Source organism: Gopherus evgoodei, chromosome 3 (assembly GCF_007399415.2).
Source record: "Gopherus evgoodei ecotype Sinaloan lineage chromosome 3, rGopEvg1_v1.p, whole genome shotgun sequence".
NCBI classification, from domain to species: domain Eukaryota; kingdom Metazoa; phylum Chordata; order Testudines; family Testudinidae; genus Gopherus; species Gopherus evgoodei.
In genome coordinates, this window is record NC_044324.1 from 122,201,207 (window position 1) to 122,228,410 (window position 27,204).

General features: G+C 39.9%; 1 protein-coding gene across 5 annotated transcripts in view; it reads left to right on the forward strand.

Moving 5' to 3' along the window:
* The window catches only part of STXBP5 (syntaxin binding protein 5), a 196,670-nt gene that overhangs the window by 54,552 nt on the left and 114,914 nt on the right, over positions 1-27,204 (forward strand). For all 5 annotated transcript variants that reach the window (XM_030556525.1, XM_030556527.1, XM_030556528.1 and 2 more), the window contains exons 5-7: positions 9,813-9,947; positions 12,022-12,085; positions 17,568-17,651. In XM_030556525.1, the coding sequence (XP_030412385.1) occupies positions 9,813-9,947; positions 12,022-12,085; positions 17,568-17,651 (283 nt within the window). The remainder of the gene's footprint in view (positions 1-9,812; positions 9,948-12,021; positions 12,086-17,567; positions 17,652-27,204) is intronic.

Below are 27,204 nucleotides of genomic sequence, written 5' to 3' on the forward strand. Positions count from 1 at the left end.
GAGTCCGATTCTTGAGCCACAGGCTCGTTGGCAAACATTGCAGGTGGTGTTGGAAGACAGGTTTGCAGTGCGATTGCTGCATGAGCGTTGTCTTTCCTTTCTTTTCTGGCATTTTTCTGTGACCAGGGCAAGGCAGTTTTCCTCAAGAGTAGACCTCTCTGACAAGTCTTTGCCAGTTATCCCTATCCTGGGCTGCTGACTCAGAGTGTGTCATGTCAATGCCACATCTCTTCATGTTTATCTTGAGGGTGTCTTTAAAACGTTTCTCTTGACCTCCTTGTTTCCTTTCTCCTTTGAGTTGTTTTGGTAAGAGTATATCAGCCATACGCACACGGTGCCTGCTCCATCTCAGCTGGTGCTGGATAATCAAGGCCTCAACACTGAAGATATTTGCCTCTGTAAGGACACTGACATTAGTGCGATGATCCTCCCACTTTATTTTTTTTGGTTCTTCCAAAAAAAGTGCTGGTGTTCTAGGTTTTTCAGGTGTTTTCTGTAGGTCACCCAAGTCTCACAGCCATAGAGGAGAGTTGGGATTACCACCGCTTTGTAAACTAAAAGTTTACTATGTGTTCTGATGTTGTGATTGTTGAACACCTGGCAATACAGTCTGCCAAAGGCAAGGCTGGAACAGCGAATTATGTGCTGAATCTCTCACAGAGGGCAGACATAGACACTGAGAAGACTGCCAAGATAGGCAAAGTATTCTACATTTTCCAGTTCTTCTTTGTCAATATAGATCTTCCTTGCTGACTCTGATGATTGACTGGGAACTGGCTGGTGGAGAACTTCTGTTTTGCCTATGTTCAGAGTTTAACTCTAGGCTTTTGTAAGCTTCAGAGAAGCAATTAAGGGCTGTTTGAAGATCCTCCTTTCGAGTGTGCAACTACAGCACAATCATCTGCATACTGGAGTTCAGTTGCTGTTGCTGATATTATTTTAGTTCTGGCATGGAAATGAGGAAAGTTGAAGAGGTTGCTGTCAATCCAATATTGGATGCCAATGCTGTGTGGTAGATGGTCTTGAGTTAGTTCTAAGAAAATGGAGAAAAGGGTGGGTGCCAGTACACAACCTTGTTTTATGCCAGTTCAGATGACTAAGGGCTCAGAGGTAGAGCCACTGCACAGGATGGAGGCAGTCATATGGTCATGGAGGAGTCTTATTATGGTGATAAATTTGCTTGAGCATCCAAAATTTTACATGACTTTCCACAGAGCCTCACAGCTAACAGAGTCAAAGGCTTTGTTCAAATCAATAAAGGCCATAGAGCTCCTGGTGGTGGTGGTAAAATTTTTCCTGAATCTGCTTGGATGTGAAAATCATGTCAGTTGTGCCAGTACAACAGAACCCAGTATAAGACCTCAACGGCAGAACAGGTGGATGAAGCAGGATCACTTCTCAATGGCTGCGAAGGCGGATGAAGGCTGCAACGGAGAAGGAACCCTTGATTGTCCTGGATCTCCTTGCCACCAGATACAGGTGCCTCTTCCACCAAGATTTGTGTGGCTGTTGCTGCGCGTCAGCTCGCACACATTAAACTACTCACACAGGCTTCTTTTACAGGAAGAACTTTTCCCCACACCCCTACCCATAAAAGTCTTGTGGTGATGGGCGAGTGGTGAAGGGGACAGGTGAAGTAATCACAAGGAGTCCCTAGTCACAGACCCACACACAGGCAAAGACTGCAAGATGGTAGTCATGTGCCCCTGGACTGAGATGGGGGGCATTTTCGGCAGCAGAAGTCATGATTGAGCAGGCCTTTTTAGGAACCCTTCTGCTCACCCCATACTGGGAAGGGGCTAGAAAAAGTGCCCCAAGCATAGGCTATCCCACCATCCCTGACTGGATAACCATGTCCAGAGGGATCACTCCCAATGCGGTTGAAAAGCAATGTTTCTTGTAATTTGGAGTGTCCATACTCTACTGGATGGATCAAAAAATGAAAGACCCAAATGCAGAACAGCAATTGTTGTACCTCAAGAGTTCTCAGGCAACATTGATATCATCACTGCTCTCAGTGAAACAAGATGTGCAGATGAAGGCCACTTGAGGGAAGAGGGTGGAGGTTACACTTCCTTCTGGAAAGGAAAATCAGAAAGCGACAGGCAAATACATGGTGTTGGCTTTGCAGTCAAAAACCTGCTAGTCAACCGCCTGCCTGAGCTCCCCATCAGCATCAGCGAGCGCCTTATGACCCTCCGCATCCAACTGGTCAATAAGTCATTTGCCACTATCATCAGTGCATGTGCGTCAAATCTTGATGCTGAAGAACCGAAAGAATCTTTCTACACTGACCTTGATAAAATTTTCTCATCCATTCCAAAAACAGATAAGAGAATCCTTTTAGGGGACTTTAATGCAAGAGTTGGCCAATATTCTAATGTATGGAGTAGCACCATTGGGATGGAAGGAGCAGGCAAGACCAATTCCAATGGCATCCTTCTACTTAGCAAATGTGCAGAGCACAATCTTGTGATCACAGACACAAACTTCAGACAAAGCAACAAGTACAAAGCAACTTGGCAACACCTCCACTCAAAACAGTGGCACCTCCTAGACCAGAGGTAGGCAACTTATGGCACGCGTGCCGAAGGCAGCACGTGAGCAGATTTTTTTCAGTGGCATTCACACTGACCAGGTCCTGGCCACTAGTCCAGGGGGCTCTGCATTTTAATTTAATTTTAAGTGAAGCTTCTTAAACATTTTAAAAACCTTATTTACTTTACATACAACAATAGTTTAGTTATATATTGTAGACTTCTAGAAAGAAACCTTCTAAAAACATTAAAATGTATCACTGGCACGTGAAACCTTAAATTAGAGTGAATAAATGAAGACTCGGCATACCACTTCTGAAAGGTTGCCAACCCCTGTCCTAGACTATGTCACTGTAAGAACACAGGATCTAAGAGATGTCCAAATCACCTGTCATGAGAAGAGCTGACAACTGCTGGACTGACCATCACCTGGTGAGGTCAGTCATGTCCATCAGGATTGCACTAAAACATAGAAAACAATCCAGATCATACAGATGGCAATAAAACATCCAACGACTTCAATCCTCAGTCCGCCAAGAGAACGTCCAAACACTCCTCAGTGAAAAACTGGCCATATGCATACCTGGAAATGACAACACAAGTGTTTGAAGAAGACTGGGAAGCCCTAAAACACTCTCCATCCGTGAGGTTTGCGAGGAATCTGTTGGCCTTGCCATCAGGATTGGTTTGACGACGATGACGACACTGAGATTACAGCCCTTTTGGACCAGAAGAGAGAAGTTTTCTGACTGGCAAAACCAACCACTATCCAATCAGAAGCAGAGCTCTTTCCATCAGTTCAAAGCTGAAGTTCCAAGGAGGATCCAAGAAATTAAAAACAAACGGTGAGAGGACAAAGCAAAAGAAATCCAAACATTTGCTGACAGACATGAAATGCGGAGGGTTTTTTTGTGAGACGAAGACCCTGTATGGACCAAGCTCATGTGGCCTCACACCTCTGAAATCCAAAGATCTAGTACCCTTCTTAAAGATAAAGAATCCATCAAAGAGCACTGGAAGGAACGCTACCAAAGGCTTCTAAATGGAGAATCGACTGTGACTGACACCATTGACTCAGTCCCTCGGCACCCAATCTTGAAAACGCTTGCCAATCCACCAACACCTGAGGAGGTCTGCAAAGCAATTAAACAAATGAAGAACAATAAAGGTCCAGGTCCTGATGGGATACCAACTGAAGTACTGCAAGTCGAGGGAGAAACACTGAATAACAAGCTCCTTAAAATCTGGCGTACAAAAGAAATCCCTGCCGACTTATATAATAAATCATCACCATTTTTCAAAAAGGGAGACGTCCGACTGTGGCAACTATCGAGGCATTGCCCTCCTCTCTATTGCTAGGAAGATTCTTGCTAGAATCTTACCGAATCCTCTGCTCCCTCTTGCAGAGGAAGTACTTCCAGAGTCCCAGTGTGGCTTCAAAACAGAAATAGTGTGCCCACTCTTAATGGGAGTGGATGGAATTGGGATCTTAATGATTGCAAATTTCAATAGAGAGTTTCTTGGAATCCTACTCTTTTCCTTCTATAACTAGCTTCTGTTTCTTAGCTTCTGTTGCCCACTCTGTCTACTATCATCTTATCTTTAAATGTACAAAAAAAGGTTACAAAGTTATGAGGTGGGACATGATACAAGTCTTTCTGTCAGTAAAAAGATGCATTTTAAAGGATTCCCACTCTTACAACTCAAAGTTAAGTCATTGGCTCTACTGCAGAAGCCTTGTGCTGCCATCAGCAGTGCAGTTCAGTTTAATTGAGTTCCTCTGGACCCTCTGGGACACATTCCAACTAGCAATTCTCCTCCAAGTTTCTTGCAGTGCATATCAACATCTTTTTGCTCCCACTACACCATATCATTACGCTATTTCCAGCAAAAGTAGTCTTTGGTAAAAACTTTTAAATAATTAAAAAACATTGTATCCTTCTCCCCTCTTCCCTGTCCTCCCTCCAAAAACTGTAGCAAGGAATTCCTCTCTCAAATGCATGAGACACACTTTCTTGGGTTTGGTGCTCTGGTCTCTCTGTTCCCTTTGAAGAATCCATTGCATCAAGGTGATCATGAAAAACAATGTGCTATTGAGCACTCTACTTTTCTACTGTTAGTGTCACCAGAGCATTTCTCAGTGCTGAGCTTTGGATTTGAAAGCACCAACCATCTCTGTAACACTAACCATTTCTCTGCACAGAGTTTTGGCTGTGCAACACTTGTTGTAACACATGATTTAGCTGTGGCACCAAATTTAATTCTCTAGCATCATTTATAGTACTCGCCTATCTTGCAGGAAAAGAAAACACCATCACAGACAGGTTGAACTCATGAGTGGAGGATAAACCTGAATGGATTAATGTTATGAGGATTAGGGGATCAGTTCTTAAATTGTGCACCTGAAGAGTCTGTTAACTATACTCCAATATTATGCCCCAGGAATAAAGTGCACCAGTGAGTGGTTTTCTAATGTGGACTAGAAATACTGTGAATTTCCCATCAGTGTCATATGACATCATTTATCTTGGCACTTGGGAGGCAGCATGCCATCTTATTTTCTTTGCAAGCCACAGATGTCTTTTTCCAGACTTTTCACTATGGGGGCACTGATCAGTTAGTGACCTGTTACTTCCTTGTGATGGCTCCCATTTTTTCAGTGCTTGGCTTGTGATTAATAGTTAGACTGCTGATCTCTCTTGAGTCCTGTTCTTTCTCCAGTTCTTGAAGGCAATTTATTAATGTGCATCAATGCAAAATTGTTGTGTATTGGTTTTCCCTTTTGGTCTTCATACTAGTTACACTTCCTTGATATCTTCATTTTTCCATCTTTCAACATGTACCATCTTTATCTCATGTGAACTATGGACTTTCCTGTAATGCTCAAAGGGAACAAGATTTCCTGTACATCTGTAAATACCTGCCCAATCTACTATGCCTGCCTTTGCAAGCTTCTGACAGTGCATCTGGTAGTCAATTTGTTGCTCTTCTGTGAAAATGTCCATTTCCACTTAATAAATGTCTGTTATGGCCTTCTTTAGTGAATTGGATATATTCCAAATCAGCTTACCTTGGATCCCACAGTAGCTTTCCTTTGTATCAGTTGCTACTTATTTCAGGATGTTTGCAACCTGTGTCAAGCTGCTCTGTCCAAAACACTTCATTCTTTGCAATGCTCTGTTCACTTAGGATATTTTTTTTATTACTACTTACTAACCAATATGTCAAAATATTCTCAAGGGGTGAAAATATAATGAAACAGTTGTGCTTTACTTGCATAACTTGATACATGACCCTTGTGTTAAATTAATAATGCAGGCCAAACTTCTTGATAAGAGAAGAATCCCCTCTCCCCTCCTTCCCTCCAGAACACCACCACCACCTCTTCAGGAAAGACTGAAGATTTTTTTTTTTGTAAAGGAACAAATTAATTGTTCCAGTTTTTACTGATGATGCCTTGACTTTTGAAATGGAAATATTTATATTTTTGCACATGCAGATAAGTCATCTACCTAGCCATATAAAAATAAGAAATTTGCACATGCAGATATGGTATTATCACATGTAAATTAAGCCATTTACACATTTGTGCACACCCGTCCATGAAAATAAGACCCTATAGGAAATAGTATGTGGTACCCATGCTGTGATATTACCACCTGGTGTTTGTCATATAGTTAAATTAGCAATTTCCGTCTGTCAAAATAAGTCTTAATCACAATCTAACCTTGCACATTTTTTTCATTGCACTTATCTGTATGGTCAAGTTGACTGGAACAGCATCACATTGCTGGCACCTAAATACGTATAATTGTCTGGAAGATCATCTGTTTATATAAATGCTTGCGTGCCAGATTTTCAAATGTATTTTTGGTGCAGGCTGCAGCACATTTGAGAATTTCTTTCAATGAAAAATACTGAAGTCATCATAATAAGTAATTCAAACAGTTAAATACAGTTAGGTTTGGGCACTGAAAACTAATTATAGTACCTATGCTGTAAAATATACAAGATCTGCAATATAGCCAACGTTGCTGTTAGAACTTTAATTTCTGCTTTTCCTTACTTCAGTGTTAACTGTGCAGCCTTAATGTTGATTTGCCATTTGCATTTAATAAGATTAGGGTTTATAACTAGCATAAAAATCTCTGAGATCAACCCTTAAGGATTTTATTGCTTGAAGTGGAAGAAAATGTACATAGGTTGAATGTTACTTTTTCTGTATGACACTAGTATAATTGAAATATTTTAGGTTTCAGCTCTTGCCACTTGCAATTAAAAACATTTATTTCTTGAACAGGTTAAAAAGTAAAGAAACATTCTTGAAAATGTAACGGCTCATTTACGGCATTCAGCACAACTGAAACAAAGCAACTGATTATTTTGTGTGGTTGTTGTATGATTAGTACAGTGAATCTATATTCAATATGGCATTTTTCCAGTTTTTGGATTTTTGTTTTTTTAAAGTTTTATTACAGTTGTACAAGGATATTTTGATAGATTATATGAAGAGTTTATTGAGCACTTTTTGTGATGTAAGAATTTTTAAAATATACTATGAGTAAATAATAAGGATCAGATTGTTGATATTTTATGTTAACTCTGACCCATACAGGAATATATTTATTAGTTTATAAAAATTTCAAAAATATATTAAGGTTGCAAAATCAAGGACTCAAAAGTTGGGAAATGCCAGAATTGTTTTCTGATCAATCTTACTTTAACCCACTTTGTATCTGTATGCATTGTGATAATTATATTTAACTGGCGGATCACATACTAACTTCCACAGAAACCTCCCAGTCTTATTCAATGAACAGGGAGGATTCAACCTATGTACATTTTTTAATGAGACAGGGCTATGTGGTGCTGTAGGTATAAGAGAACCTTCATTTTCATGTCTCCAGATCCTGATGATGTACATTATTTGATTGTTGCAGTGCCTAGGGTCCTCAGTAATTTACCAGAACCTCATTGTGATAGGCACTGTACAGAACACAAGAAAAGGCAACTTCTCTCAAGGGGTTTACAATCTAAATACAAGACAACAGAGACAATATTGGTCACATGATAGGCTGTTGATGTGCTGAGACCACTGCCTAACTGTTGTCCAACTCTCTTGTGGGCATCACGGCAAAGGAGAGTTTCATGTTTATCTAGCTGTAGTGACTTTAATGAAATAACAAGAACACAAAATAACAGAAATGAGATAAATGAAATGCTTATTTACAAGCTACATGCAACCCAACTTCATTGTTGAGTTCAGGCTGTATTCAGTTTCAGCCTGCCAAGTGAAGTTTTTTTTTTTAAACTCTGGAACATAGAATATTTCAAACTTGAGACTTTCCACAACCTCTGTGACTTCTGCAGAGGCCAGAGTGGCTGATCCCAGGACCGCCCAAGCAGCTGGCTCTGGAACATCCACACTGGCCACCGCTGGAGCAGCCCTGCAGTCGGCTGCACTGACCGCTGTTCCAGTAGCCGTGGCCAATGGTCCCTGGGTGGGCGGCCGGAGCAGCCACAGCCTGCAGCAGCAGTCCCTGGACAGACAGCATTTCCTTGACGGGCAGCCAGAGCAGCTGCAGTCCACGGCCCCAGGCAGCAGTCCCAAGCAGCTGGTGGTATCCCCCTTCTACCACACACACAAGATATTTAGACACAGGTATTTTTAGTATGTCATAGATAGGTCACGGCCATCAATTTTTGTTTATTGCCGTGACTCTTACTAAAAATACCTGTGACTAAAACATAACCTTGCTTCTAGGTGAAGTAACTACATAATCCCTTATAATAGCACCTTGCATCTTAGAGGCCTACCCATTGAAGGTGTTAGTGAGTGAAACAATATTAACTGCCTTTTGTGTAGACCACATAGAAAGGCCATCTTTCTTTATGAAGGAAATGCTGCAGTAAAGCTATGTGGTGATTATCATTCTATTAGCTTAACAGCTCAATAAAAGCAGACTGAGTGTAAATAGTGTCATTAAAGGGGGAGGACAAGGTTGCAATGAAGCTCAGTTTTACTTTATTATGGATGATGATTGGGAAATTTCTCTCACAAGGGCATTTGTTTATTAGGGTGTCATAGTATAGAATTAACAGATATTAAGGCCTCTAGAAACTTAAAGCACAGTAAAGATTCTGCTGACAGTTATGTTTAGACAAACATTAGAGGGGAATGGGATGGGATGGGCACTTTGCCCACAGGGTTTCAGAGGTATTTATTGACTGCAAAGGAAGGGTAACTCTAGGAAATCTTGGATTCCATTCCAGACTCTGAAGGAATGTGCACTCAAATGAACACAGATTTTTAATCTAGTCCCTTTTAGAGCCTGACACTTTTTGTCTTGACCTCTCCAGTCTGTCCCTATCCCAGGCCTTCCAATTCAACTTCACTTGCCCTAATCCCATTCTCCTTGCCTATCCAGTCTGTCTTTACTCCTCATGCTTCTCATCCCAGTCTCCCTGCCCAAAGCAAGTTCTAGGCAAAAATGGTTTTCTACATACTTGTTGTCTCTTATGAAGCAGCTTTGTGCGGGCATAAGTGACCATTAGCTTTTTCCCATGTTTATTTGGACCTTGGAGACAGAAATACAGGAGCTAGAGGGGGAAAAAATATGGTTGTAAAACTCTAACATTCATCCGGGAAGTATTGGATCAACTTCAGTACCTAAAACTATTTTTAAATAACTTTTTTTTCTTGAAATTTGGTTATAATTCAGTATTGCATTATTTAAATATTTTGGAAGAAAAACTGTTGGTATAATATTAAAATTACTTGTCACAATTTATATTTATTGTATCTGATTTATTGTGTTTGATTTATTAACCTGATGTCTCTTGAAACCAATATAAAACAGAAGGCAACATCTAAAATGCATTGGGTCCTTGAAACTGGAAAGAAGTAGTAATATGGTGAGATTAATTTAAAAAAGCTGTTGGAAACTCAGTGTACAATTAACTATCTTAAAATAAATCCCAAATAATGTATTGAAATTTTAAATGAAGATTTATCATTTGTTCCAAGGTTAACCTTCACACTTTCAATTTGTTTGTTATAGACAGGTTTAATTGCATCATAATTTCTGAAGCATGCTCTTTTACATAGCAATTACACCAGGTCTCTGAAGTTTAAAATTTCATATGGCTGAGTGATCTATAAATACAAATAAAATATGATAAAGATAAAATAGTTCTCTTCCTGGATGTAGTTTTCTGATATTGGGCTTTAACAATCTTCCTAATTACGTTTTTTGACTGCATTGTATCTTGCAGGATAACATTTTGCCATCTGCCTTTCCAAAGTAAATGGCTATATGTGGGTACCGAAAGAGGAAACATTCACATTGTCAATGTGGAGTCCTTTACACTCTCAGGCTATGTCATCATGTGGAATAAAGCCATTGAACTGTGAGTTTGGTTAAGTATTACCTAGCTGAAAAAACGTATTTTGTCTCAGATACCAGTTAATTATAGAAATGTCATTTGTGTTAAATAACACATTTTAAATAGACTCTGAAACATATACATTTGTTCTGATCTAAAATTCTTTTCTGCATGAGTGTTGGGACAAAAAAACCTTAAATCTTTTATGTGATGTGAGAAGTATTGCCAGTCTGAGTATGTAGATCATGTTGAAGTACAATATGGATTTCATTTGTCTGATTTCTGAAATTTGGAGTACATAATTTTATTTTATAGTTCTTAAAGTCTGGCAGCTGCAGTTTCACTTAATAGAAGAGTAGTCTTAAAGTACAATACAATTCACTTCGTATGTAAAGTTCCCTGAACTATCTACACTACGTAGAGTTTTCTATGTTATATCCTCATCTGCATGTACTTAGAAAAGGGATTCTCAAACTTTATTGCACCATGACCCACTTCTGACAACAAAATTACTATACAACCCCAGGAGCAGGGGACTGAAGCCTGAGTCTGCCTGATTCCCAACCAGTTTTTCGGTATTCAAGGATTTGTCTGCAGGATTGTACTGTTCAAAAAGTGTTAATTTATCTCATCCGGATGACTTTGTCTGGTAGCTTTTGTTGTAGTCCAATGTCAGATGGCATCATTGTAATGGTAATTTAATTAAAGGTTTCTGGGGCTCTTTTTAGTTCAAATCTTTTATAGAACAGCCATTGCAACACAGCATTTATTGTAACTTAGGGACACAATTTTTGGACCCATGCTTTCACCTTGTCAAAAATGCCATTGTGGGCATTTTTGAATGCAATGAGCTGCAGGATGGGCCCGTAAACAATAAAACTCATTAGTCATTAACTGTACAATTCAGCAGGATTATTTTTGTGCTCACAATAAATTTTTAGGCTTAAATAACATTGGTCCAAATAAGTAAATTCAGTTTTATTGATCCTGGAATATTTCTTTCGTTACTGAACTAACAGTTGTCACATACTAAGTATAGCTAGGAATAAAACACTTGTCTGGAATTGTCTTTAATAATTATCCTGATATTTAGGTTAAACTGAAAGGAACAGATGATGATAGTGTGTTGACAGAAAAGGAAAAGAAATACATAAATAGTGTGTGTTTAGCCAATGCTTCAGTATAGTGCAGAGCAATTCATATTTGTAAATTATTTTCAAAGCTTTCTTATTTGATAGTTGATGGATTAAAAAGGGAGCATGCAATACCCTGATTCACACAGAGGTATCTCTATGGGACTTTCAGTTAATGTGTAAAGCTTTTTTTTCAATAATAAAATGCAAATTATTACCCCAAAAATGAGATGTGCCTGGGGCTAACGATTTGTGAGGATATAGAGTCCTACATTCTCCACCACTTTGTGATTTAGCAGCTAATAAATTAGTTAGTGGTAGTATATGCTTTTGAGCATTGTTTTACACATACTGAATGGTCAACATTAAGGCCACTGTTACTATGGGATAAAATAATAAAGGCTGCTGTATCATTGCTTCTCAATTAAAAAAATCAAAATGCTGGTAAATAAAATAAACGTAACATAGTAACAGATTCACTGTAGTTGCAACAACTGCAATATTTAGTTATTCACAACATTTTTATCAGTGGCCTGGAAGAAAACATAACATAAAATCATCACTGGTAGAGTTTGACACAAAAATTGAGGCAATGGTAAATAATGAAGAGGACAGGTCACTGATTTAGATCTGTATGCGTTGTTTGGTAAACTGTGTGCAAGCAAGCAATATATGGTATGTTTTAGTATGCCTAACTGTAAATGTATACATATAGGAACAAAGAATGTAGGGCCATATTTACCGGATGGGGGACCCTAACTTGGAAAGCATTGACTGTAAAAGATTTGGTAGTCATCGTGGATAATCAGCTGAGCATGAGCTCCCAGTGTGACACTGTGGCCAAAAGAGCTAATGTGAACCTGGGATGCATAAACAGGATCTCATCTCAGTAGGAACAGGTTGTAATATATTCTGGGGAAAAAATGTGTTTCTTTTATTTAAGATGGAAACATTTTCCCCTTCAGGTCATCCAAATCTCATCCAGGACCTGTTGTCCATATTAGTGACAATCCAATGGATGAAGGAAAGGTATGTTGAATTTGAAAATTGTATGAATAAAAAATCTCAATAAAGAGTGAGATGGAGTGATATGAGAGTGTATTTATTTATCTTTTTTAAAAAGAAAGAAACCAAAGACAACCCGATATAAGTGCCATGGATTTTGAGGAAATAATAAATGAGGAAAAACTCATGATGGAAAGGATATAGCAAGGATATCCAGGGCTAGGCAAAGCACAAAAGTATTGAGACAGGCATAGTAAAATGGCTTGAAGGGTTTGATCAGATGAGCAGTTTGGGCTAAATGAAGTGAGTGTGTGTACTGAAGCGAAGAAGAAAGCAGAGATAGGAGAAAGGTTAGTTGTGAAGATCCGAGAAGGTATAAATGAAAAGGCTTACTGTGATGGGCAACAGGGAGATAATGAAAGAAATGGAGAGGCTGAAAACAGTCAGAGACAAGAGACATAAACTTTAGCATGTGCTTTTTAGGGCTGTTGTCATCAGTGACTGCATGATTTTATAAAATGTTTAGTGGATTTGGAACCACTAAAAGCAGCTGGTGCCTTTGGATAATTCAGGTGACACATGTCTGTCCATTCATTCTGTAAATCCACCCTCCCCGTACTGTAGTTACAGCACAGAGGCATTGAGTAACTTGTGTTTGTATTCCTCCTCCTGCTGTCCTCGACAATGTTTCTCCTTGCAGGGCTTCCATTCTTTGCAGAATTAGGTAGTGTCGTACTTTTTGGTAGTAGCCAGAAGGAAGTGTGACAGTTCTGCTACCACTAGGATACAGAAGATTGTGTCATCTTATGTGCACCTATAGAGGTGAAAAGAAAGTAAGAGGGACAGAGAGTGGAAGAATATGTGAGAGAGAGAGATAGAGGCACCTTTCTCTAGATATATGTTTGTTCAGAACACCAGAGCTATCTGGAGGGAAGAGGGAAAGGGTTACTATAGCCGCTGTAAATTTAGTTAAGCAATCTATGGAAGATAGAAACTTATTCTGAAAGAAATGGAGAGCCTTCCTTACAAGATACATTTCAATGCTTATTTCTAATCACTAATATAGTTCTGCAAGACATGCTTGGGAAGAAGTTTGACTCTCTGTATAGGACTGAAATGGTGGAGTACTGATTATTTTTTAAACTACATATTTTAACTGGAATTCCTTTATGTTGCAACATTAAAGTTAAAGATTAATGCATTAATTCACTCTGAAGTGGTTCTGATAGATTAGAGGGGGCAGTAGCAAGTGGCGCCTTGAGAGAGAGAGCTCACCTGTGTGGGGTGAACTCCTACAGAACAAAAGACACCACCTTCTGCTCCCAGGGCAAGGTGTACTACTTTGACCTTGCACATTTTTTTTTCAACCTTACTTCTGCATCAAACATGTAGAAGTATGTACATTTAAAAAACTTTTCCCCAAAATAAAACCCTCTGAAAATGCTGCAGAGCATACACAAATATACCTCCTGAGTAGATAATGAGAGAGAGAGAACAAACCACGCATGACAGATATGTATTCTGCAACATGACTCATTATGGAAAACATACCTATAAAGAAGAGATTTACATTTCTACCATATTCAGAACCTGTCTATACAGAGCAAGCTACCATGCTTATGAAAATTTTAAATGTATTTGTGGTAGAATTGGTTGTTTGGGAAGGAACTTTACATTAAAAGTGAGCAAAGTGGTTGGCTGACAGTCCTTTAAACTTAATTTTGAGAAAATGCATGCTGATCAGACAGAAGCAGGAATCAAGAAAAATCATTCAGCACCATATAAATTTTATTAAAATTATCTATTTTCTATTGCATAAAATCACTGTTAATTAATGGAATAAATCAAAAAAACATCGGCAGTTAAGTACTCCTTCCTGTATCAGCTAAGGCCATTGTACCCCAAAATATAAGTAAAAATATTGTCTTCATCACAATATTAATGTACACATTTAATTATGAAACTTTGGATTGAACATGGTTTGGTGGTGATGTAGTATTCAGTTTGTTATTAAATGTGAATATTATGTGATTACAGAAATTTGGACGGTGCAATAGACATTTGATAGCCCAAGAGTTACCTTTTGAGACCATGTATCTGCTGGGTAATAGTGAAGTAGTTTAACAGTTTTAAACTTTGTTGTGGAGTGTCATGGGGTAAGTGCGCCCCATCCCCTCGTGGGGTGGGGTGGGGTAATTATTTCCTCATGGTCGCCTCCTTACTACCATGCTTTGTCTTGGGATGGTGAGGAATAATAGTCAGTCAGTATAGAATAATAGAATTTCAGGGTTGGAAGGGACCTCAGGAGGTCATCTAGCCCAGCCCCCTACTCAAAGCAGGACTAATCCCCAATTAAATCATCCCAGCCAGGGCTTTGTCAAGTCTGACCTTAAAAACCTCTAAGAAAGGAGATTCCACCACTTCCCTAAGTAACCTGTACCAGTGCTTCACCACTCTCCTAGTGGAAAAAGTTTTTCCTAATATCCAGCCTAAACCTCCCCCACTGCAACTTGAGACTGTTGCTCCTTGTTCTGTCATCTGCTACCATTGAGAACTGCCTAGCTCCATCCTCTTTGGAACCCCCTTTCAGGTAGTTGAAAGCAGCTATCAAATCCCCCCTCATTCTTCTCTTCTGCAGACTAAACAATCCCAGTTCCCTCAGCCTCTTCTCATAAATCATGTGCTGCAGCCCCCTAATCATTTTTGTTGCCCTCCGCTGGACTCTTTCCAGTTATTCCACATCCTTTTTGTGGGGCCCAAAACGGGACACAGTACTCCAGATGAGGCCTCATCAATGTCGAATAGCGGGGAATGATCACATCCCTTGATCTGCTGGCAATACCCCTACTTATAAAACCCAAAATGCCATTAGTCATCTTGTCAACAAGGGCACACTGTTGACTCATATCCAGCTTCTCATCCACTGTAACCCTTAGTTTCTTTTCTGCAGAACTGCTGCCTATCCATTCAGTCCCTAGTCTGTAGCAATGCGTGGGATTTTTCCGTCCTAAGTGCAGGATCTCATCAGATTTCTTTGGCCAAATCCTCTAATTTGTCTTCGTCCTTCTGTATCCTATCCCTGCCCTTCAGCATATCTATCACTCCTCCCAGTTTAGTGTCATCTGCAAACTTGCTGAGGGTACAGTCCACCACCATCCTCCAGATCATTAATGAAGATATTGAACAAAAACGGGCCCAGGACCAAGTCTTGGGGCACTCCGCTTGATACTGGTTGCTAACTAGATATAGCACCATTGATCACTACCCATTGAGCCCAATGATCTAGCCAGCTTTCTATCCACCTTATAGTCCATTTATCCAGCCCATAATACTTTAACTTGCTGGCAAGAATACTGTGGGAGACCTTATCAAAAGCTTTGCTAAAGTCAAGGGATAACACTGCTTTCCCCTTATCCACAGAGCCAGTTATCTCATTATAGAAGGTAATTAGGTTAGTCAGGCATGACTTGCCCTTCGTGAATCCATGCTGACTGTTCCTGATCACTTTCCTCTCCTCTAAGTGCTTCAGAATTGATTCCTTGAGGACCTGCTCCATGATTTTTCCAGGGACTGAGGTGAGGCTGACTGGCCTGTAGTTCTCCAGATCCTCCTCCTTCCCTTTTTTCAAGATGGGCACTACATTAGCCTTTTTCCAGTCATCTGGGACCTCCCCTGATCGCCATGAGTTTTGAAAGATAATGGCCAATGGCTCTGCAATCACATCCACCAACTCCTTTAGCACCTTGGAAGCAGTGCATCCGGCCCCATGGACTTGTGCTTGTCCAGCTTTTCTAAATAGTCCTGAATCACTTATTTCTCCACAGAGGCTGGTCTCCTCCTCCCCATGCTGTGCTACCAAGTGCAGCAGTCTGGGAGCTGACCCTGTTTGCGAAGACAGAGGCAAAAAAAGCATTGAGTACATTAGCTTCTTCCACATCCTGTATCACTAGGTTGCCTCCCTGACTCAATAAGGGGCCCACACTGCCTTTGACTTTCTTCTTGTTGCTAACATACTTGAAGAAACCCTTCTTGTTACTCTTAACATCTCTTCCTAGCTGTATCTCCAAGTGTGATTTCAGCCTTCCTGATTTCACTCCTACATGCCTGAGCAATATTTTTATTTCTCAGCTCTCTTCTTAAGGTTATGTGGCCCAATGGCCAGAGTCAGGGTGATGGCCCCTTCCCACAGGACTGTGGGGTCCAATTGCCCAGATCAAAATGGTTTTCTGGTTCAGCAAGGGTGTATCACCTAGTGATCAGAGTCAGTGTGGTCATCTGGCTCAGCAGGGCAGTATGACCTAGCAGCAAGAATGAGTAGGCCTAGCTGCCTTATCTCAGGGCTGCATGGCTCAATGGACAAAATCAATAGGGCTGCCCCTCTCAGGGCCATGTGGCCTAGTGGTCAGAGTCAGTGGCCGCCTGGCTCACTAAGGCTGTGTGGCCTAGTGGCAAGAGTCAGTAGGGCTTCCCCCTTTCTCAAGTTTGCATGGCCCAACAGGGACGGCTTTAGGACAGTTCCCCTGATTCCTGGGAATCAGACCCCATGCTTAAGAGGGCCCTGCAGCGTCCGGAAGAGGGGCCCCGCACCCTCCACCGAAGTGCTGCTGGAAACAGCGGCAACTGATTGAGCTGCCGCTGAATTGCCGCCACTATCTTTGGTGGCAGCTCAATTGCTGCCGCTGTCTTCAGCGGCATTTCGACGACAGCTCTTTTGAATTGGTCCCTGCACGTCCTAAAGCCGGTCCTGTGGCCCAATGGCCAAAGTGAGTCTGCCCACTTCAGTAGTGCTGTAAGGCCTAGCGAACAGAGTCAGTATGACCTCCCATTTCAGAAGGGCGGTATTGCCTAGCAGTCAGATTCAGTAGGGCTGCACTTTCTCAGGATTGTGTGGCCTAGTAGCCAGAAACAGTATAGCTGCCCCTTCTGTGGGGCTGCTTGATCTAGTGGCAGGTATGCTTGCCACCAAGTCAGCAGGGATTCTGCCTGTAATACTCTGACTCCAATCAGCACCATAACTGGTCTCCCTAAGCTAGTTCCTGATATTGGGATTCTGGCATCTCCGTGGGCTCTAGGCTCCTCGGTTAGGGTGGCTCTCAACAGCTCTGCCACTCCTTGGGCATTCTCTGGAGCCTCAGCATCCTTGGCTTCTGATGTCTGGGACTTCTGTGGTTTCTGGGCTGGAGCTTGCAGTGTGCGTTCTCTCTCTTCGCAGTCTGCGCTGAATGAGCTGAGCTACTCCCTTTTAAACCTATTCTCCAGCTGCAGCATGGCCAGCAGTGCTGCGGGGGCATGGGCTCCTTGGCCCAGAGAGTGAAGATAACCCTCGCAGTATCAGTGTGGGGCAAGTGCACCCCATTACATGGAGGATTCCTTGTCACATGTAGGAATAAAGAAACAAATAAAGAGGGTGGATCTAATGTTACTGCAGTACCTACTTCATAGAACAAGAATTACAGGTATTTCAGGTAACTTTTTCTTTCAACCTTCTTTACTCTGATTATTGCAGCTCCTGATTGGCTATGAGTCTGGAATAGTAGTATTATGGGACCTCAAGTCAAAGAAGGCAGATTACAGATACACACATGATGAGGTAATGACATTATTATTCAGTTGACTGATTTCTGGTTGTGTTGCAATGTTTTTGTGTTTTTCCTATTTTGATTTAGTCATTAGATATTGGAAATGTTTCGTATGTTTGAACAATTATGTTTAGAAGTGAATATTATCTTCCTCATAATTGTTTAATACCTGCATAAGTGAATCTGTACAGTCTATTGCAAGGATACTATTTGCTTCTAAACATTTTGCTATATTAAAATCATTTTTTCTAAATAAGACATTTGTTATTAAATTCTTTTTTTACTCTTTGCTGTGATTTGGTAAATACAACGCATATGTAAAATGCTTAAAATACTTTGTTTCGTAAAATTTCCTGCAACTGAAAATTTTTATTTAGAAAAATAGGAAAAAAGCCTATAACACATAATTCATGCAGCTGTGAAAATTTAAATATATAAAAACAACGTACAAATAATAATCTATTGTTATCTAAATTAAAATCCTTGTTAATCAATAGTTAATGGGGCCAATTTCAACAAAGATGGCTCAGAGGTGTGAAGTACTCTTTCCTGTGTCAGCTAAGGCTATTGTACTCCAGGACACAAAGGAGTGTTTGTGCTGTTTGTGTCAGGGAGACTGTTTCAATATCCTTTACTTCACAAAAATTAAACCAGTGGAATCTTGTGAAGGGAGGTGCTGATTTTGTGCAGTTTAACGCCATCCTGGCAATGCTTGCTTTTTGGACTGTGCCTCGCATTTTTATATCTGCACAGAACCCATGTAGCCTCCATTCAGGTGGAGTTGTGCCTGGTTTGCACAACCTGGTTTTGTAATTTTGGCCACCAGAGCCTGCCAACACAGTTTGTACTGATATAAGCAGGCAGAAAACGCGATCTATTGTATGTCTCCTGCACGTACCAGTAAGTGTAAAACAACAGTCTTACATCTATCTCATGTTTAACTAAAAAGAGAAAAGCAGAGACAAATATTTATAGTTTTCAGATTTTCTTCTCCCAGATTCAGTAGAAGGGCCAGGCTGCAGGTGGAGTTCAGCTACTGTCTGCCTCTCATGTTATGTCTATACTGCAACTGGTAGGTGTGATTGCAGCATAGGTAGACATATGTAGGCTAGCTTTGATCTAACTGTATCTGGCTTTGAACTAAAGCTAGTTTGAGTAATAATAGCAATGAAACCACAGCAGCACAGCTTATCCTCTCATGTATGCACCCAAGGTTTGCGGCAAGCAAGGCTGTCACATTTTCACTGCTATTGTTACCTGAGGTAGCTTTGACCTAGTTAGATCTAACTACCTTGGGTAGTCTACACATGCTGCAATCATACCTCTCAGTTGCAATGTAGACATGCTCTTAGGCCTGCTGGGATGTACCATGGGGAAGCTAGGGTAATGCTTCCCCTAAGATGCACTTCTGGTTTGGAGATGGAAGTTGTCAGGCAACAGATGGAGAAGCAAATCTGTCTTGGTCTTTGTCTATCTCACAGTCCTACTTGGCTGTAGAAAAGTGGCAGGTGGGGGAGGCTCATTTGGAACTCCACCTGAGATACTTTTGAGGTTGGGAAGGAGGCCTGGCCAGATTGCCGATAAAGAAGCAACCCAAGCTCCCATCTGTCATATAACATAGTGCTTCACATATTGTAAACACTGTAAATCAGTCCTGTGAAGGACTGTAGTTGATATTGAAATATTTATCCTATTTTATAGATGAGAAAACTGAGAGAAAGAGAGAAATGACTTGCCGAAGTTCATATGGCTGTTGTTTTGCAGGGCTGATACTGGAACTCAGGAGTTCCTGACTTCCAGTTATGCATTCATATTCCTAGAACACGGACTGCCTCTGGAGCTGCTAGTTAAGCTATTAGTTTGGACTTCTCATGACCTAGTCATGACTAAAATAACCTTAGTATCTTTCAGCTTTTACAAAAGTTGTGGTAGATATGTATTTTTAGTCTAGTCCTAAAATAAACGAGTCAAATTTACATGTGAATCTAAAATTTACCTTCTAGCTGCTTACTTATTTAAAATCACAATATAAATCTTTAGGCATAAAAATATATTTCTACTCTTCATATCTTTTTGTGTAAGAACATCATGAAATAGAATTAAGTTTAAATTTACACTTTCACAATCTTTTTGTTTTGTCTGTTTTCTACACCACAAATTAGAGAGGGACAGAAGAAATTGAAGACTTTGTATTGAGAGAGCTGAATACATTTAAAAATATTCACTATAAAAAGAGTGAAAACAAATATACAGTAGGGCAAATGGAATTCCTTCCTCTACAAATGTTTCACCAAGGATTTTCTGTTAATTTTAAATTAAATCACTTGTCCCTGTAGCACATTATGCTTGCTCAACTAGTGAACTTCCTGCATTGTTTGCCGTTTCTAGGTCATGTGATTTAGTGTTCGACGTGAATTGAGCCCAACTGAGAATCTAGCTTCAAGGCAAGCTATTAAGTGATTGACATGTATGTCTTGAGTGTATTTTATAATCATGCTGCAAGGAGTCACAGGCCCCACCTAGCCACGTAACCATTTTGCTCTTGATTCATTGTTTTTGGCATATTTTAGGTTTTGTTCTATACTAAAATTTTTAAATTTTTTTGGTAAAATAGTGATTTGATATTTTTTAATCTGAGACTTCATATTGTAGCTTGGTACTTCAAACCAAAAAAGTATAATAGAAATAGTATTTTTTGTTAATGTAAACTAAAAATTAATAAATAGAATATTGTTTTACTTGCCTATTGTCCCATAATCTAGTTAAGGGTTCTCAACCTTTTTCTTTCTGAGCCTCCCCTCCCAATAAGCTATAAAAAGTCCACCTTTGCCACAACTGTGTGTTCTGCATATAAAAACCAGGGCCAGTGTTAAGGAGTAGCAAGCTGGACAGTTGCCTGGAGCCCCACGCCACGGTTCCACGCAAAGCTAAGTTGCTCAGGCTTCAGCTTCAGCCCCAGATGGCAGGGCTCATGATGCTGGGCTTCAGCCCTGTACAGCATCTTCAGCATTTTTTCCCTGGGGCCCTGCAAGACTAATCCTGGCCCTGCTTGGCAGACTCCCTGAAAACTGCTCGTGGCCCCCCAGGGACCCTGGACCCCTGGTTGAGAACCACTGATCTAGTTGTTAATACAGGCTAAAAACAGTCCAGAATGCAATTACTTATGTGCTGAGAGGGCCAGTGTATTAATTGCTTTGGAGAGAACTGTGATGCAGTGGATGTTTAAGATCTCTCTTCTACCATCCCGAACTTGTAGGAAAGGCCCTTTTGTGAGTTAGGGTTGGGAGCAATCTGCAGGATAAAAAAATCAGAAAATCACTATAGTCTCTAGCCTTTTTTAGTTTAAATTCAGTGTAAAATATTTCCTTACTCTGCAGGCTCTCATTCCAATAATTTTATGCAGACAAGTGTAAACATCCATAACAACTGAAGTACTATAACCAGTATTTGCTTAGATAATAGATTAGATCCTGAAGTTTGGTATAGTGTTGCCCAGAAGAGACCATGTAGTAAAAGAGAAGAGTGTGGCTTTTAGGGTAGCCTGTCTAACAATGACTTTTTTTGAGAAAATATTTTAAAATGACTTAACAAAAGTATTGGATCTACCTCAGCTGGGGGAATGGGGGTGGTATCCATATGACCTCTTGAGATCCCTTCAAGCCCTATATTTCTATAATTGTATGTACAGTATAACTTGATGTTTTAAAATAAATGGAGTAGTTTGTTTGGGTTGGTTTTGGGTCCATCCCAGCAAATATTTCTTCCCCTCAGAAGAGGAAAAATATGTAACATAGCAATTTGTTGGCTCATTCCTTGTTGTGCAATACTAGTTAGATACCCTTTCCTCCATGGACAAGGTGCTTATAGGTCATGTTTGCAGGACAGTGATTCCTTCAGCTTATAACTTGGGTTCAGTATTGTTAGTCAGATCCATTTGTCCTGTGTTTGGGGGAAACTGAATATGCAAAAAAGAGAAATTAATGCTGGTTTGCATATTGCATCAACAAATTAGAACAAAGTATGTAGAAGTGAACGGTGGAGAGGAAGCTCCTTTTGGTTGCTGCTGTCAGAGTAAGTTCAATATTGTACTGGATTGATGATTTTTAGAGAAAATGAACAGGCGAGTAAAAGATTCAGAAGGAAAATAACTGGATGATTTGATGTATCTTATATTGGTGTTGCATCTACAGTTTTCGGAATTATTTTTATTGTGAACTATTTGAGTGTTTCTTTCCTATGCTTACTTTTCATTTCCTTTTTTAAAACCTCTGTTTTGAAATTAGCTGCTAGAATAGGAAAATATTAACTCCAGCAAATGGTAAGTCATTGAGAGTGTGAATTTGGAACCTCACAATGTCATTTTGCTACTATTTTTCAAACCAACCATATGTAACACAGCATATATAAATGTGCTCTTGTTTGTGCTTTTAGGTAGTATGGCATTGTTTCTAATAAAGTCAATATTATGTTAACGTGGCTGAAACTGTTTTTAATTTAACAATATTGGCTTGTCAATGTTTATAAGCAGTCTCTTTAAAAAACATAACTGTACCAAATCTGCTCAGTGCAACAATTGAAACAATTTTCATCATGTGTAGATTGTGGGTCATATATGTAACTTATGTTGGTGTTTCTGTGGCTTTTACTGTCAAAACCAAAACAATTTTATTAAAATGGTTAACTGTTTGTGACATTGGCAGTATGGGGATTTGGTGTTGGATAATAAACCAGCTTGTCTTACTTTTAATAGTGATTGAACAGTTAAGACACTTCCTGTGTGACCAATTATTTTATGTGGGGTGACCAGATGTCCTGATTTTATAGGGACAGTCCCAATATGTGGGGCTTTTTCTTATATAGGCTCCTATTACCCCCCAACCCCATCCCGATTTTTCACACTTGCTGTCTGGTCAGCCTTGGCTTATATCTTAAACAGATTAAGTTTTTAGTGGCTCACTAGTAAAAAAAAAAAAACAACTGGTTAGATTAATTTCCACATCACAAAATTCCCACACTTTTGCCAAAGAACTTGGTTTCCAAGGTTTGTCAGAATACCAAACCATCTGCTTATTATTGAATCATTAGCAGTGTCTCTTTAGTTGAGCTTTTCGCTGAAAATTCTTTTTCTCACGGCAGTGACTGAATAGTCTCCACATTTAACGCAATACTGTTCTGAGGTCAACCGCGTTGTTTTTTTTTTTAAGGCAATTTTTGGATAAAATATTAATTCTCTTTTCTGTAGAAAATAAGAACATATTATTAGCTTTTAAAATTGGGCTTTGAGAAGTCTCACTTTCTTTTGACCACTAAAGAACCACAGCCACCTCCAACTCAAAACTTAACATGCATGTACTTTATCATATCACCGACATATTTCGCGTTATAAATTTTACAGTTAGAAAGAAAGTTATTCTTGTTGATCATTACCTTTTTTTGTTGCTAAGATGTCAGTATGCACCATGTACTTAGGAGACAGGCTTGCAGCCTTACGAATGTATCTGCACGTTCTTCATTTGGTGGAACTCTTTATATGTCTGCAAAAGCCTTCAAAAGAAATAGGGGGAGGGGAGAATGTCTACAGGGATGATCCTGTATGACCACAGTTCAGCATGTACTTTTTGTTAATCATACATTTATGTACTTTGTGTGAGCAATCTTTAGTCAGAATACTTATTCTGCCAAAGAAATGCAGACTACAGCTCAGTAGTAGACCTGAGGAACTATGGGAGCAAGGTTTTTGGGTTTGTTTTGGTTTTTTGCAGTCCCACTGTCGTCCACCAAAACAGCAATATTTACCCTCTTTTGTTCTTAAAACTCCATTAGAACAGTTTTTATCTCACTTATAGCCATTTTGGAGCTGTTGTGGTGATAGCATATCAGTATTTGACTTTTGACGCTGCACTTAAAGATGAATTACTGGTTTCCAGACAGAGACCTGCTTTTGAAGTTATATTGTATGCTGAGACACTGCCCAAGCACCCACGAGAGCACCAATAATGAATATGAGGCGCATAACCTCTGTTTTAAGGGAGCATACTGTAAAAGACAGAATATTTTCCTTTTTTATGCCGTCTTATGATTGGTGTCTCCAGCACATTAAGGAGGCAAAAACCTATTTTGGCTGTGTGATGTCACTAACGTGCCCCTCGGCTGTGCCCCAAGGCTGGAATTTGGCTTACAGCCAAAGGTTAGTGAATACCAGTGGGTGCTAGACCTTGAATAGCACTAACTGTACCGTTAACATTATCAGCAGATAATCTATAGACTGAAGGAGAGTGGACTAAATTAGTCTTTCTCAGCTCTATATAATAATTCATAATTGAGTCAATTCCTGGTACTAGTTGAAGCGATTCCTGGTAAATCTTGCTTCTAAATATCTCAGTGCTGCTCTTCAGTCTCTAATGCTAAATATATGACACTTTCTATGAACTCTGCATTCACTTGATGAAAACAGAAAGTCTTTGAATGATAATGCTTTGCACTTCCACCTGAGTCTGAGTTTCATAAATAATATTTGAATTAGGCTTCCTTGACCCTGTGTAGCAACTGGGTAATATTATTCAGTATTTATAGATCAGGAAACTGAAACTACTGAAATGTGACACAGGAAGGGCTGTGTTCAAAGAGGGAATAGAATCCTCCATCATGACTCCCAGTCCCCTGAAATAACTGTAAGATATTGCAGTTGTTTACTGTACTTTAAACTTTGAAAGAGTGACTAAGGCCTTGTCTACACTACAGAGTTTTTTACTGACAAGTTATACTGCTTTAAACTGCTGTTGCACGCCCACACTATGCTGCTTATATTAGCAGAGTGAATCCACACTAGCAGCTCTTGCATCAACACAGAAAGCAGTGCGCTGTGGGTAGCTATCACACTGTGCAACTGTGTTTTGGGAATGCAAATACCTCATGGGGCAGGTATAGTCACAGGATGCAGGTTTCTCAATCTCATCATTCCATGGGCATCTGAGTAGATTGCCAGCTGCTTTTCAACTGAAGGTTGGTGGGGAAGGAAGAGTATTACAGGGAGTGTGTGTGTGTGTGGGCGGGAGAGCAGAAATGTCCTCACAGAAACCATATGAAGACATTCCTTCCCCCCCATCAGCCCTTGGCTCTGCACGGCACAGCAGTCTCCCCATCCTCTCTCTGCACAGCAGCAGCCTGCTCTGCCTGCCAATGGTTTTGTTGTGATTCCCTCTGAGATCTCCCACAGCCTCCTCAGTTGCTGGCTCTGGGAAGTTCTGACACCTCAACATCTGGCAGCAAAGAGCAAATCATTGAGATGGCATCCTCAGCAGCTCTGTGAGATCTCCACCCTAAGGAATGTCATAGCTTCCCAGAGCTTTGAAAGGAGAGGAGTGCATGCCTACATAGCTAGACAGAGGGCAGCTGAGTTCATCAGCCACTGCTTCGCTCCCTGGCTCTGCACAGCACAAGGGTCCCTTCTTGCCTCCCTGCTCCACCCACCTCCTGCAGCAGCAGCTTGCCTGCCACTGTGTTCCTAATGCCTGGAAGAGCAGGAGGATTCCAGCTCAATGATTTGCTCTTTGCTGCCAGATGCTCAGGTGTCAGAACTTCCAAGAGCTTTCAAAGGGGAGGGGCGCATGCCTGCAGGGCAGCTGAGTTCAAAACAGTGAGCAGAGTGGTCACAAAGGGCATTGTGGGATACTGGGGGAGACCAATTCTGGCAATAAAACAAATGGCCACATCTACAATGATGCTTTGTTGCTTTAACTTTGCCACAAAAAGCTTTATGCCTCTCATCGAGGTGGCTTTATTTTGTTGGCTAAACAGCAGTGTTTGGCCATCAAAAGTAACTTCTGTAGTGTGTACACCTCCACTATTTTGTTGGCAAAAGCTGCCTTTTGCTACCAAAACTGTGTAGTGTAGACAAAGCTTAAGCATTCCAGTCGACAGTGAGAAATAGAGAACAGAATACTTAGCATTTAGGACACTGTTTGTCCTAGTAGTTTGAAAGTAGTCACTGAGTAAAATTGTGTAGGGGATGTTGAGTCAGTTATTCCGTCCTCTGCACTACCAGTTTTTACTTTGGAGGCAGTGAGGATGATTGTGCAGGATTCCGCAGGCAGAAATGAAATAAGATTTTTATAAATTCCTTTCATTTAACAGGGAAGGTACCCGAAATCTGCCAATATAATCTTTGCCTTTACATTTACAGTCATAGACACCTAGAATTAAACCTGTTTTGCCAGGGAATTTCCTTTCTTTGCAAGATGAAGTCCATAGAATGACTCCCAATGCGTGTTTAAAAAAACTGCTCCCTTCATGCAAGACAAGTTGGATTTTAAAACTGTAAGAATAGTACACGATCCATCGTTTCTTTGACAGAGAATCATCTGAAAGAATACAAAATCTAGCATTCATATTTAACAGAGCTAGGGAAAAAACAGTTTGTCTGGAATGTGATAGCTGTAATGTTAAAGACCTGTGGTTATAAATTAACTTTTTAGAGCAGTGATTTATAATGCCTATCAAACCATCCTGTGCAGTAAGTTTCTTATTATTGTCTTGCCAAATGTTTATGCACAGTGAAATGATAGAATGGAAAATGTTAGCTTTCTTTGTCTCCTTTGTGAGTTTCTTTGTACTGAAAGGCTCTGTAGCTGTTGTAATAAAAAAGCATTTTCATGCCTTATTCATACAATATGAACATAAAATTAATTTTATGCTGTAAACATTCATTTTCTGCTGTTTTTGTGGACATGAAAACAATAAAACAAAGACATTAGAGCATGATTTTTAACTGCTTTTTAAATAAATGTTTGGAAATGTTGTAACTTTATCATTTAAAATTGTCAGGTTTCAAATGGAAAAAATATTTTGCCTGCTCTGTTTTAAACTAAACTTTAATAACATTAACTCAGAAAATGTATTATAGATTACTATTTTTAGGTGCAGTCTTCTGATAAGTGGGTAAATATCAGAGCTTATCCCTGAGCTTTATAGAGGATATACCAAAATAGCCCAAGGGATTGCCATTTAGTCAACAAAGTAGCTACCAAGCAATTTGTTTATGACAAAAGAATGGATATGGACAGGAACCTTCTGCCTGCCACACTCTCTCATGCACATAGTAATGGAAACAGTATTTTTAGAAAGGTTAGAAATGCATGCCAGTTAGCCATACAAAAAGAGCTAAGAAGTAAATCTGTTTCTACCAAAGACGATGGAAGATTAGAGTATGAGACAGTGTTACCAGTTTGTTGTGCAATTCTTTATTGTGCACTTGGTACCTAGATGTTACATTTTGAGTGGTGCATTAGAAATACGTTGACAGGATACTATTGGCTTGTAAGTGCTTTCAGATATTGGTTACATTTTTATCAAATAGGAATTAATGGTTTTATTCCATCCCATCTCTCTTCCGCATCATGGCAGTTCTCTTTCCTTCTCGTACTACTGTGGAGAATTAGTGAAGGGAAAGGGCACTGGGTTCACCCTTTTGAACTAGTTCCCAAGCTGTGCTCAGTTTATAGGGAAACAATGCTGTTTACCACCCAGGAACAGCAGAAAATACTATTTTACACCATATGGAGAACA